The 14,310-nt window shown below is 35.6% G+C and overlaps 1 protein-coding gene across 8 annotated transcripts in view; it reads left to right on the forward strand.

Moving 5' to 3' along the window:
* Fbxw7 (F-box and WD repeat domain containing 7) overlaps nucleotides 1–14,310 on the forward strand; it is a 191,219-nt gene that overhangs the window by 98,318 nt on the left and 78,591 nt on the right. For 3 of the 8 annotated variants that reach the window (XM_040293186.2, XM_078022030.1, XM_021734748.3), the window contains 2 exons: nucleotides 6,991–7,040; nucleotides 7,690–8,277. In XM_040293186.2, the coding sequence (XP_040149120.1) occupies nucleotides 7,759–8,277 (519 nt within the window). In that variant the 5' untranslated portion in view covers nucleotides 6,991–7,040; nucleotides 7,690–7,758. Of the gene's footprint in view, nucleotides 1–995; nucleotides 1,021–6,990; nucleotides 7,041–7,689; nucleotides 8,278–14,310 lie in introns of those variants that run through there. The other 5 variants (XM_078022032.1, XM_078022033.1, XM_040293188.2 and 2 more) reach the window with 3 other exon arrangements.

A 14,310-nucleotide genomic window follows, 5' to 3' on the forward strand; every position in this document is an offset into this window, starting at 1 on the left:
AAATCTTGCCTATTATTTTCTTAAATAGGATCCCTTTCAGCTTTATTACCCTGTTCAAAACTTTTCCTTAGCCTAACCACTGGATTTCTTTGTGTGGTAGATGTTCTTGAGTGAAATGAAATTTGTTTAATGAAGTTCACTTTTTTTATTTGTTTCTAAAAGTATCTTTTAGAAATTCTTAAAATTTTACCCTAAGAGAGTTTACCAGTCCCTCTACACAGATGTCTTCTGTGTCAGTGTGGATACTCCAAGAAACGGATGTCAAGACAAAATTTTAATGTGCAGGGAACCCTCTGCCCCGACTCCTTTCCAGGGTTGGAGCAATCCCATTCTGATACTTTGACCATGCTCATTAGTTTGCTGGAAGAAGCCCAGAGGCAGCATGGACAGCTTTGTTCCTTATAGCAGGTGAGGTTGAAGGGATAGATGAACTGAGTACATACTGTAGCCACCACACCCATTTTATCCTACTCAGACCTCAACACTATTTTTTTCCATGTGGACATCTTTCTTTTTTTTTTAATGTTTATTTTTTAGCTTTAGGTGGACACAATATCTTTATTTTACATTTATGAGGTGCTGAGGATTGAACCCAGTGCCTCGTGCATGCTAGGCGAGCGCTCTACCACTGAGCCACAGCCACAGCCCCTGGACATCTTTCTTATCCTGCCCATGTTTAATATTCTACCCCACCCAGATGAATGTTCTTACTCTGTTTTGTCTTCGCCCTTCTGGGCTTCTCCACTGTATGCATCATTCCTTATCCTTCTCACAGTCAGACTTCCGAATACTTACTTTCTTTCCCCCACATAAGCTGTCTTCACTATTTTTGTAGACTGACTCCCCAGTTTTGGACCACCATCCTTTCTCACACACATTTTTCTAACTTGCTTTAGGACTAAAATATTGCAGGAGGAAAAGACATTCAAGTTTCTTACATCTGCAACTGGCTAGAATATGGTTCCATTCATTGACACAGAGAAAATAGGAGTAGCTGAGAACAAATTTTGGACCTCAGGGGTATGTATGTGGGATGTCGGGGTAGAAGTTTGGGGTTCCAACCAGAGTAATTTCATTAAACTGAATGACTCAGCAGAGGAGTCTAACTGGAGATTGTCAAATGAGTGGTTATTTTCTATGTGACAGTTGAAATCCTGGGTTTCAAAGAAACTGCAGGGAAGGAAGAAGCTAGCAGTGAAGAGCAACTACTGGGCTACCTGAGGGAGATAGTATAGATAATGTCAAGGGAAATTGAGGGACTGGAGACTTGTAAAAGGGAGTGAGTGTCTCACAGTGTAAAAATTACAAAAACAAAACAAAACAGTAAAAGAGCCACTGGATTTAACCATCAATTTAAAATTGAGGTATAATGAAATAAGTCCAGATTATAGGGCTAAAACAAAATATGAATATAGGTTAAGTAACTTATAATGTAGATGTTGTCACTGAGAAATAATCTTTTTCAGTAAAGATATATTTGATTGACTAGGTGAGTGGATTTAAATTATTCAGTTCAGATCCCTAAAACTCTGAATTGATTGCTACTTATTTGATGATGTTCTCAGTAATGCCCATTTTATTTTGATTTTGTTAATATATATCACTGAGAATGAGTCTATTTTGCAGTCCCTGATTTTTACCTTAATGTTGTATGTTTGATTTTCTTGTTAAGTACAATATAAAAATAAGAAACCAGAATTATTCAAAAAATGATAATTATATTTGGAGTATTAATCTTTCTTTCTTTTTTTTTTTTTTTTTGGTACTAGGGATAGAACCCAGGGGCACATAACCTCATCCCCAGCCCTTTTCATTTTTTATTTGGAGACAGGGTCTCACTAAGTTGCTGAAGCTGGCTTTGAACTTGTGATCCTCCTGCCTCAGCCTCTTGAGCTGCTGGGCTTACAGGCATGAATCACTGCGCCTGGCTGGAGTATTGATCTTTTTGGTTACCTAATTGTTCCTAGGCCTTTTAATTTTTATTTTGAGATAGTGTCTTACTCAGTTGCTTAGTGCCTCTCTAGGTTGCTGAAGTTGACTTTGAACTTGCCATCCTTCTGCCTCAGCCTCCTGAGCCCTGAGATTATAGGCATGCATCATCGTGCCTGGCACCTAATTGTTTTCTGTTTTTGGTACTGGGGATTGAATTCTGGAGCATTCGACTACTGAGCCACATCCTTAGCCCTTTTTATTTGGAGATAGGCTCTCACTGAGTTGCTTAGAGGCTTGCTTTTGCTGAAGCTGGCTTTGAACTTACTTTCCTCTTGCCTCAGCTTCCCAAGCCACTAAGATTACAGGCCCATGCCCGGCTGGCACCTAATTGTTTTTAATTGCCTGTGCTAAAAAACAAGAAACTTGATAAAGTAGAAAAATGACTTTTATGACTTAGAAGATTATTTATAAATTAATGGTAAGGTATTAGGATTTATACCCTAATTAGTTTCAAAGGTACCATAAGTGACTTGTTGAACACAGAGTACAACTTTTTCCCTCACTGCAGTGCTGGCGATGGAACCCAGGGTCTGGCATGTAATTGGTAAGCAAGTGCTCTACTGCTGATGCTGTCATCAGCCTCCGGATTACAACTTTTAAAAATGTGTTTTAAATAATTGATATTGTGTTTGTGACGAGGCTTGAATTTCTTTGGTGAAGAAGACATTCTCAGTGCAATGCTGGCTTAATGAGTTTTAAATAATTATTTACTCATGAAACTAATGTTTTGAGTATAGATTGAATTGGATATTTTTTGTGAGTGTTACTGATAACAGTGTCAAAAAATGAGTCTCTTTCCTGAGGAAGCTTAAATTCTAGTAGTGGAAGGCAGATAATACATAAGTAAATGGGTGGATAGATAGTATGTACTCTTTAAACCACAGGTACTGTTTTAGTGCTTTTATATATTTAGAACTAGAGGGAAGAATAAAGCAGCGCAAGGGGAAAAGGAAACATGGTGGTAGAGATGTAGTTTTTTTAAAAAATATTTTTTAGATGATTAGACCTTTATTTTATTCATTTACTTATCTGTGGTGCTAAGAATCAAACTCAGTGCCTCACACATGTTAGGCAAGCACTCTACCACTGAGCCACGCCTCAGCTGCAAGATGTAGTTTTAAATGGGATAGTTAGGGAACATGGCATTGACAGGGGACCTCAGCAGGGTTGGGAAATGGAAAGAACCATGCAGATACATGGGGGAGAGCATTCAGACAGAAATAACCAGAGCACTGTGCTGTCAGGTTGCAACATACTTTATTCTTTGGAAGAGAGCAAGGATAGAAAGGGTGGAGCAAAGTGAGAAGGAGAAAGTAGGACAATAGGCATTGAGAGTGTTAGGACACATGTAGGTTATTTATAGGATCCACAGGTGACTGTAAAACATTGCTTTTTCTTGGTGGATTTTGAGCAGTGGAGTGATAAGATATTACTTACTTTAAATCTGTTTCAGGTACTTAACTGCTAATTAGCTTGACCATAATAATCAATCCACAAATTATTAATTTGGGATATAGAAAGTTCAAAATGAAGAGGGAGTGTGGGATGACAGGAAATGGCACTTCCGGTCAGTAGGAAGTGTCTTTTAGGATTCAGTGAAATTCCCAAATTGTTTGAGTTATGTAACTCCAAACTTTTGAGTTTTTCTTCCTGATGATTGTACAGTTTGGCTTATTTTCTTGTCATCTGTGTTCTAAAGATTCTTAACTGCCTTTGTAGCTCAAATCTAATGTATCATGCTTGCTGTGTGACTTCTGAAAGTGCTAATGTTGCACTGTTATTTGGATGCCTTAATAATTTACTTAAATCATTCCCTGTTTTATTAGTATACGCAGTATTCCTAATGTCTGCTGTGATTTCAGCGTTAGCCTTTGTCTTGGAATTTTTCTTGAGGTTCATGACTCTAGTTTGGTTGAAGACAGGCTTTCTGAGCTTCAAGTTTGCTCATGTACTATGCTCACATTTATTCCATAAACATCCTAAAATAAGCAGTTCAAATATTGTAAGAGAAAGATCTTCTGAAAAACAAGGCTCATGAGAAACTAGTTGCAGAGTTCATCATACACACACACACACACACACACACAGACACACGGTCTGAAGTGTCACTAAATCAACAAGGAATAGTGGCTGTAAGTTACCCTGCATTTTTAGGACTTTTGGAAAGTCATAAAGTAGGTCTTGTTTCTCTGTATAACCTTATTTTTAAATTTTATTGAAGAATAAAATTTTAATAATACTTCTCTTTTGTCTGGAAGGAAGCTGACCATAAGTATCTTTTTTTTTCAGGCATTTTGAGGTCAGAACCTCTTTCGATCTCCCAGTACTGTGAAAGACACTGCCAAAAGATGCTTTTCTCTTCACTTACACAAGGAGAAATAATGTACCTTCTCCTTTTCTTTCTCTACTTATTGTTCTATGTAAAGTCCAACTTTATTTTATTTGAGCTATCTGAAATTTTATTTTAAAAGTTTAGTGATGAATATCTGTGTTGAAGCTTTTAGTTCTCTGATCATTTGTCTTTTGTTAGATTAGCAGACTGTAACAATAGGTGACATTGGTGTCAGAGTGCTGTGTGACTCTTGCATTGCAAGCAGTGCTCCATCTAGAGGATTTAGATGAAGTATTACAGTCCACCCTAATTATCCACAAATTTGCAAATATTATAAATTTATAAAATTATAAATAAATTTATAACATTCAAATAAATAGTTGTAGCACCTTCACAGTCATTTATGGACATGTACATATCAGAACATTTGATCGAACTGACATGCATATTTCCAACAAGGAAAGAGGTCAGGAGGATGCTGCTCTGCCTCCTTGTTTAGCTCTCATACTATGAACAGTGTCCTTTCCATGGTCTGTAGTAGTACATTTTCTCTGTTATTTGTGTTTTTTGTTGGTGATTGTGTTGCTTAAAATGACCCCCTGGGGCTGGGGCTGGGGCTCAGCAATAGTGAACCTGCCTGGCATGTGTGAGGCACTGGGTTCAATTCTCAGCATTGCATATAAATAAATAAAATAAAGGTCTATCAATAATAAAAATATTTTGGAAAAAAAATGATCCCCAGGCATACTGCTGAATTACTGCTTAATGAGCTAAGGCTCAAGAAGTCTGTGATGTGTACCTTATGGAGAAAATAATGTGTGTTAGGTAAACTTCATTTAGGCATGAGTTATAATGCCATTGACTGTGAGTTCAATGCTAATGAGTCTGTAATGTATATTAAATAAGATATCTTTAATCACAAACACACATAAAAGAGGTTATGCATTGATTGGTTGATGAAAATGTGACCAGAGGCTTGTAGGATCTGTATTTTTCTCTAGGAGGAATGGCTCAGTATTTGCTGATTTCGTGATTGCAGTAACTTCATGGAACAAAATCACTGTAAATAATGAGAATTAACTATTTATTTAAGCATGGTGTTTTATAGAGTCTTAAGGTATTGGAAACATCTTGTAATTCTCTCCCTGTGAAACTATTGTTGCTGGTATGTTTAAATATTTGTATGCAACTTTACAATGTAAAATCTAATGTTACTGGGGGTTCTGGTCAAAAAGGCTAAATTACATTGGTTAATATTTAAAGAAAAGCTGTGAATATAGCTCAGTGGTGGAGCACCTGTCTAGCATACACGAAGCTTAATCCCCAATACCATCCCCCACCCAAGTAAAGAAACATTTCTTACGTTAAAATTTTTTGGTAGTACTGGGGTTGAGTCTAAAGAGACACTAAAGAAGGCAATATCAATGTTAAAGAATGATGTTCTTCCAGTGGCTCGGAAGGCTGAGACAGGAGAATCTTGAGTTTGAAGCCAGCCTCAGCAATGGTGAGGTGTTAAGCAACTAAGTGAGACATTGTCTCTACAAAATAGGGATGGGGATGTGGCTCAGTGGTCAAGTGCCTCTGAGTCCAATCACCGGTACCCAAAGGGAAAAAAGCATAATATTCTTTTAGGATTTTATCATGTTGTTTTTGTACAGTGAGGTAGGTACAAGAAAGAAGACTTGGTTGTCAGATTTTTGTGTTTGTTTTACATGAAGCTAGTTGTAGCTAACTAGCTTGGGAAATTCACGTGAGTTCTTCTAGCCTTAGTTCCTTGAGTGTGAAGTGAGGAACATTTTCAGTTTGAAAATTCTGTGGTTTTCTTTTATCAGTATTATTCCTGACCTTGAGTCAGTTCCATTCTCATCAGATTGCCAAGGAAATAGTACAATTTAATGTCAAAATAGGTTAGCCATCGGATTTTATTTTACTGAACTCAAGTTGTCTCATTAGTTATTGATAAAAACATAAGTTATGTATCTGATATGCTCGATATTAGGTACTTCTGCTGGTAAGAAGAAGTAAAAGAAAATCCTTGAATTTTTGATGGATTTTAGGGTATAGGAATGTGTTTATTGACATTTGTGTTTTATTTATATGTTCTAAATCACACAAAAAGTTTTCTCTAAAAACAAGATCATAATTAGAGTTTTAAAAGAAAAAAACACTTGCACTTTGGACAGAACTATTTATTAGCTTTATTAAAGTTTCAAGTTTTAGATCATGAGTGCTTAATTACTTTTTAATGTGCCTAGTGTGTTGGCATTATTTGGGTAACCTCGAACATGTCCATAGAGATACAAAGGATGAAGTTTAGGAATGAAGCATCTATACTACCAATGCCTAAAAAGCAATTTATTTTGAAGTATTGTTATCTAGTCTTCATGCAGTTTAAAAAAATCATACTGTGGTTATGTAATTACCTGAATTTTTCCCCTTAGCATAATATTATATAAACATCCATGTTTTCACAAAGTTTCATGAACATCATGTTTAAGGATTATACTGTATGTCCCGTCTCACAGAATTCTTTTATCTTGAACATCTGGGTTTTTATTTTTATTTGTATTCTTTATTGTTTCTCTATTTTTTTTTTTTTTTTGCTTTTGTGGATAGAGCTGCAGTGAGCATCCTCTGTATAATTTTTTTTTTTCTTTCTGTTTTAGGATTACTTCGTTAGGATAGATTGCCAGAAGTGGAGTTACTGGGTCAGAGGGTATGAACTTAAGAAAATTTTTCCTTTTTTTAAAAAATAAAAGTATTTTGTTTATTTGCTTCCCAGTTGATTTATATTGTCAAAAATGCAAATCATAATGATTATATTTGTTACCTGTCAAAACACTGTGTCTGAGACAAGATTCTATAATCAGAGAAGTTTGGGAAATTCACAGGATACCGAGCTTTTCAACTTGATTTACCTTTGCATTTTCTGAACTTGACTGAGCACTGAATAGTTTTTTTGTGATACACTTCATAACATTTTGTGGAAGTTTTACACAGGATACAGTTTATGAACTACTGATCTAAAATTTAAAATCATTTTATTGGTTAAGTTATATTTTATTAGCCAAAACAAATTAAATTATAAAGTTTTAAGCTAAGAATTATTAAAAGAAAGATGTTGCAATAAAGCTGGTTGCTGTATAATTTGGGGAAATTCTCATATAACTTTTATAATTTAAACTTTCTGTATTGATTACTAAAGAGCATCTTAATGACTTGATGACATTAGATATTTTTTACAATCTTTAATGATATTTAATATATATATGTGTGTGTGTGTATAATATATATATTTGCGTGTGTGAAATTAGAAGATAATATGGATATAAAAACCTAATTTTTCCTCCCATTTTCCCCTGCAGAATGTGAAAACCTTTTCATCTTCTGATAGTCTAGCCAAGGTCCAAGAAGTAGCAAGCTGGCTTTTGGAAATGAATCAGGAACTGCTCTCTGTGGGCAGCAAAAGACGACGAACTGGAGGTTCTCTGAGAGGTAACCCTTCCTCAAGCCAGGCAGATGAGGAACAGATGAATCGTGTAGTAGAGGAGGAGGAGCAGCAGCAGCAGCAGCAGCAGCAGCAACTGAGACAACAAGAGGAGGAGCACACTGCAAGGAATGGTGAAGTTGTTGGAGTAGAACCTAGACCTGGAGACCAAAGTGACTCCCAGCAAGGACAAGTGGAAGAAAACAATAATAGATTTATTTCAGTAGATGAGGACTCCTCAGGAAATCAAGAGGAACAAGAGGAAGATGAAGAACACGCTGGTGAACAAGATGAGGAGGATGAAGAGGAGGAGGAAATGGACCAGGAGAGTGATGATTTTGATCAGTCTGATGACAGTAGCAGAGAAGATGAACATACTCATAGTAACAGTGTCACAAACTCCAGTAGTATTGTGGACCTACCCATTCACCAACTCTCCTCCCCGTTCTATACAAAGACAACAAAAGTGAGTATAATCGATCTGTTAACCTGAAACACTTTACAACTCTATTTTAATTGCAGTGAAATTATCCTCATGTCTTTTTATTACTGCAAATTAATTTTCACAAATATAATAAAATGATTTAATTTTTGTTTTACAGAAGTTATTAGAAAGTATTACGAATAGAAATACTAATAATGGGACAATCTTATCACAAATGGGGAGATGGTAATTGGTTCTGTCACTATGAAAAATTATTAACATCAAATTGTCTTCTAAAATTTTCCCTAGCACAGGGATTAGCAAATCGTGTTTGCGGTGTAGAAGGTTGGGGGAGAATATAATTTTTCTAAATCAAGTAATGAAGAGTTTGTTTTTTGTTTTGTTTTAAAAAATAAAAGCTGGATGCTATGGGCTGTGTATCTACAAGTGGTATGCTAAGGCATGTTACTGGAAGTTGCCTCAAATTAGTTATTATTATTTTTTTAATCATTGGAAAATTAGATAACTTTTGCACTGCTATGACAAAATACCGGACAAGAACTAATTAGAGGAGAAAAAATTTATTTATTTGGGGCTCACAGTTTCAGAGGTCTCTTTTACATAGATGGCCAACTCCATTGTTCTGGGCCCAAGTTGAGGCAGCACATCATGAGTGGAGGAGACCAGAGCTGGAAAGCTGCTCAGCTCATGGGGGAGTCAGGAAGCCCAGAGAGAGGAGGGAGGGAGAAGTGCCTTCCCCTTCGGAGGTGCATGGCTCCTCTATTAATACCCCACCTGCCTACAGTTACCACCCTGTTAGTTCATTCAAACTAAGATGGTCTGATTGGGTTACAGCTCCTATAAACCCAATCATGTCGTCTCTGAATATTCCTGCATTAACAAGAGCTTTTGATGGTGGTGGGGGGATACCTCGTATCCAACCATAACAAATAGAACTCATAAATACCTGTGTATAATAGACATCTGAGTTTTAGTTTGAAATGGAACATTTTACTTTGAATAATAGCTTATTCATTTCACAAAACAATAATATCTGTAGTAGTTCATCTTCTAATCCTGTTTGCTTGCTTGCTTGCTTATTTATTTATTTATTTATTTATTTATTTATTTATTTATTTATTTATTTATTTATTTATTTATTTATTAATCCTGTTTGCTTATTTGTAAATTTCACAGTGAATTGTTGTAGATGATAAGCCACATATACAAAGAGATGTAACATCATCTCCTTTGACCTGGAATGCGGTATCTGACGCACTTGGATTAAAACTGGAATTACTAAATCATTTTTGTTTCAGCTTGTAAAACTTAAATTCTTTCTAAAACACGTTTATCCCTAATTTCCATGGCTTGTCCACAAGTTGGATTTTATTTAGCTGGTGATCTTCTAAGAAGGAAGTGGCGTCTAGTAGCGGTGTCATCCACTTTGTCATCCACTTTGTCATCCACATCTCAAAAAGTTGAATAGTTGCTTTGAATTTCAGCCAGGTGGATCCATGACTGACAACTTTAGCCTTGCTTTGTTAGTAAGGCTCAGGTCTTATATACTACCATTCCCCCAGCTTTTGCCATCTGGTATTCCTCCTCCTCTTCTTCCTCTTCCTCTTCTATCTCCTTATCTATTTTATTTCCATTAGAAAAACATTATATGCATAAAATTTTGGTCCACTCTCTTCTCGTTTACCTCTGCCATTCAAGTTGGAATATTTTGCCCAAGTAAAAGCAGAATCACATATTTGATTTGAGGGCTGAATATTTCATATCATTAAATTAATAGGACTTAATAAGTTTGGTCTTTATTATTTTTTAGAAACTACAACTCATCTTTCCTACGTGTTATTTTCCTTGTACTTCTATTTACTTGAGTGACTATGTAATGAGTATCTCTTCTCCTATATTCAGCAATATGAGTGTACCGAAGTATAATTGTATCATCAGTAGTTGGATTCATTATCTAATATTCAATGTTGTCAAATCCCTCAATGATATGGTCTTTCCATGATAACTTGAGATATTTTAATCACACATTACACTTTCTAGCATCCCTTGTAAAAATCACGATGTTAACTTAAAGACGCGATGAGAACAACACTGCCCATTTACACACACACTATATACTGCTGTGAGAAGTCTTTGGACAACTACTGCTTGAGTCTCAACCCAGCCTTCTTTGGATAAATCAGCAACCTAGTAAGCAGAACAATTACTCTTGAAATTCTGTTTGTAGATTTCATTGCTAGTATTGAAATCATTTATGTTGGCCAGCCAAATAGTTGCTTTGAGTGCATTAGTGAAATCACAGCCTGCAGCTTTTAGAATTTCACCCTTAAAGAGCTTGTTTAGCTTCTGCTGCTACCCATCCTAGTACAAGTTGTCTGCTCGAAGGGTCCGTGCTTATCTATAAGTCCAGGGATGTAAATGGTCCTGTTGACCAACACTGCTTGACTGTGGTATCTGGGGAAGTGCCTTTTTGATCAGGGCTGACATGACTAGTCTTTCTTTCTCATGCCCCTCTTGGAGAAGAGACCCTTACACCACCCCTGCCCAGTTCTTATCCAGTGACTGACCAGCCTCAGGCAGGCTACTGGAAGATCCAGCCCAGGGAAAGCTCACTGGACTGGTCACTAGTCTTCTGCCACTCCCTTAAGGTTACACATATCAAAAGAGGAAGCTTAAATCTCCCTTTTTCTAAAAATTCAGGTAGAGGAATGGGTATTTAGTACTGAAAATGCAATGCATTTTCTTATTTAAGAAAGAAGTTTAATCAAAATTAAGCCCTGATGAACAATACAAAGCTGTTGCAGATTTCTGTTATACTTTAAATAAAAAAGGTATCTAAGCAAAACATCTTTTTTTGCAAAAGGAGAAACTGGCATAACATTCTGTGGGAAAACTACCACTACACAGGTTTGACAGATGCTTTGACCTTCCTTTACTTTAAAGATGAAGCCATAAACAGAACTTTAGGTATATCTAATATAGTCATACTATTATCTCTTAAGTACACCCAGTTAATGGAGTGTTTTCGTCCTTGTGATTCTCAGTCTCACACACACACACACACACACACACACACACACACACATAAAATTACTGGGTTATACCTACAAGATAGCAGCAGAGATGGACATGTGTGTACATATGTGTTTTTATATATATCTTGGATATATTGTTCATCATGAAGTCATTTGTCTTCATAAATATGACATGAAGACTGTAAAGCTGTTGGATTCCCAACACAGCAATACCTTTCTACAGAGTAGAATTTCAGAGTAAAATTGATCTGAATGTTTTTCTTTTTGTCCATTCATGAAAGTCATTTTTAAGTTCATTTCCAGAGTGCTTTTTCAACATTTTTAAAAGTCATCTATTACTGCATTGCTTTAGAAGAAAATGTCAGTCATCCATGTACCTAGTTTTTAAAATATGGTGAATAGGGTGAAACTCTCACTAGTTCAACTACTTTATTTGGGGAGATCTTTAAACTATTGATCATTATAAGCATAAGACAGTTTTATAAACATTACCCTAGATCACAATTTCATCCAATTCTTATTAAACATTTACTTTTGAGAAGAATAGAGGCTATAAGATCATTTTTAAAAAACCCATTTTAAAATTTTAATACAGGATTAGCCTTCTACAGTTTTATCTGGTGTGCTTTTTGTATTTTTTCAGTCTCCTAAACAAACCTCATGTATGGCTAGACTTATTTATACATCATTCCTGAATGTGTAACATTTGCATATGATATTAGAAAAAAACTTTTAGATTCTTCCTTGCCTTGGTTTATTCTTTGGATATTGAAACCTGTCAGAACTCTGAGGGCAATCTCTCTTCCCTTCATTACTTAACGTTGTTTTTATGGGAATCTTTGGCAAACAATAATTTTTTGAAATATTAGAATGTTAGAAATTCTAGACTGTCCTGATGTTAAGTCAAGAGTGGTAGTCGGGAATTGCTGTTTGTTAAGCTCATAGTGTGTGCAAGATCCCACAACAGATTAGTGAACTAAGACTACAGAGAGGCCAAACGCTTCACCCCAAATCATACCATAATTGGCAGCTTTTAATCCTGAACTGTCCAATTTCAAAAACACCCCTTTTCCTTCCCATGTATTATGCTGCCCCCTATGGTAGAATTTGGCAAATAGTACTAAACAAGGTTTTCAACAGAACAAAATCAAAGGTTCTAGACTCTGGAATAGCATGACTTTCTAATATTATGTCACATTTGCAATATTCAGAGTTACCCATTAGAAAGTAGAGAGAACTCAGTCAAGGATTTTTCTTTTTGGTATTTAACAGATCATTATGGAAAATATGGGGCCCCAGGGCTAAAGTTGTAACAGGAAGAAATGACAATGTAAAAAAGAAATTTGAGACAAGATTATACAGATCACTAGGTGCCCTCAAATGTGCTTCTTAACCATAGGTCGATTATGTACTGACTGTTTCTCTTAATTTGACTAGTTTTCCTGTAAATTAGAGTCAGCTTGCTTCTGCAGGTATGAATAATATCTTTACAGTTTTAACTCTGTTATAAGAGTGTTATTGTATTTTTAAAAATTGAACCTTTGACATGCTTTTTGAAAAGTATCGACTTATTTTCTTTCTTATTGTTTTAATTTTGCCAACTCATTTTTTACTAATATGAAAAGCACATGAGATTACCATTAGGACAGGTTTAGAATCTGCCTGGTTTTTTCATGAAAAGCAGCATATTTGAGAATTAATTTCTGATGCTTCTATATCTGTCTTGGTGTCTTGCATCTGTGACTTCATTGCTCACCTAAATGTTATTTATTTATTTTTCTGTATCCTGATTGTTACATTCTTCTTGGTAACTAAGCAGTTTGTTTTCCTGTTTTAATATGTATATTAAAAGAAATAGTATGTTGAGTGTATTGGAATCTAAGGGCTAGAGATACTTTCTTGTCCCTGGGTTCTAAATAATAGAGGAATTAAGCATAGGTATCAGGGGATCAACATAACAGTTTTGTTTTGTGTCACCATCCTTCAACCACCCCCTAGAATCAGAAATGCTGGGAAACTTCATTGGATAATGTGGCTAACATCTGAAACCTAATAGAGCTTTAAGTTGCTCTAGAGAATGATGACTTCCTCTGAAATTCTCTGGTATAGTCTACTTGGAAGACAATGATGTAGTTCAAATTCTGTTTAGAGATGCTCAGGAGAATAAAGAATACTGTTTAAAGCAGTCATCTTGAATAATATCCACTAGTAAGCATGGCCCATGAATACTCATGTCTTCTGCCTTTGTGAAGGAGGGAAAACTAGAAACATCAGCTCTGTCTAGTTTAATTGAATTTTAAACCTTTGTGAGAACCGTGGAAATGGGGAAAGGGCTTAATGGATGAGTTTCCCCCAACATAGAAGAGTGATAACTTTTAAGATCGGAGCTTGAATTTTCTATATGCCACTTATTATATGACCATATGTATATAATCTCATTGAGCCTGTTTTCCTCTCTGTAAAAAAAAAAGACTCAAGTGCCTATTTCTCAGGGTTTTTGTAAGAATTAGATGAAATAAAATATGCAAAACAAGCAGTGTTGTGCCTGGGAATTATAGTAGTTTATAAATATAGGCCTGTTACCTCATTTTGTTTACTTGTCTCTGGTCCCTCATACATTACCCCTCAAAATATACACCATTCTCAGTGGCTGATAAAAATCTATATTTTTCCATGACCTCAGAGTTTAGTCATATCACCCTCTAGTGGAAAAATGATAGAAATGAAAAAAATAGATAAATACTTTAAGAAAGATATATGGGAGGTGGGAGCATACCCTAATTAAATTGTCCCTGGGTTCTAAATAATAGAGGAATTAAGTATAGGTATCAGGAGATCAACATAACAGTTTTGTTTTGTGTCTCATCCTCAGTAAAAATAAAAGTATGACGTAAGTTTCCAAGGAGATGCCATAGGTCTTCCCAATTAATAGATATGTACCATTTCCTTTCATTAAAATGTGTCAGTTTCTCCAAACTTCTTCTGATTTTTAAACTTAAACTTTTGTACATTTAAATGC

The sequence above is a fragment of the Ictidomys tridecemlineatus genome, chromosome 9 (genome assembly GCF_052094955.1).
Source record: "Ictidomys tridecemlineatus isolate mIctTri1 chromosome 9, mIctTri1.hap1, whole genome shotgun sequence".
In the NCBI taxonomy this organism is placed as follows: Eukaryota; Metazoa; Chordata; class Mammalia; order Rodentia; family Sciuridae; genus Ictidomys; species Ictidomys tridecemlineatus.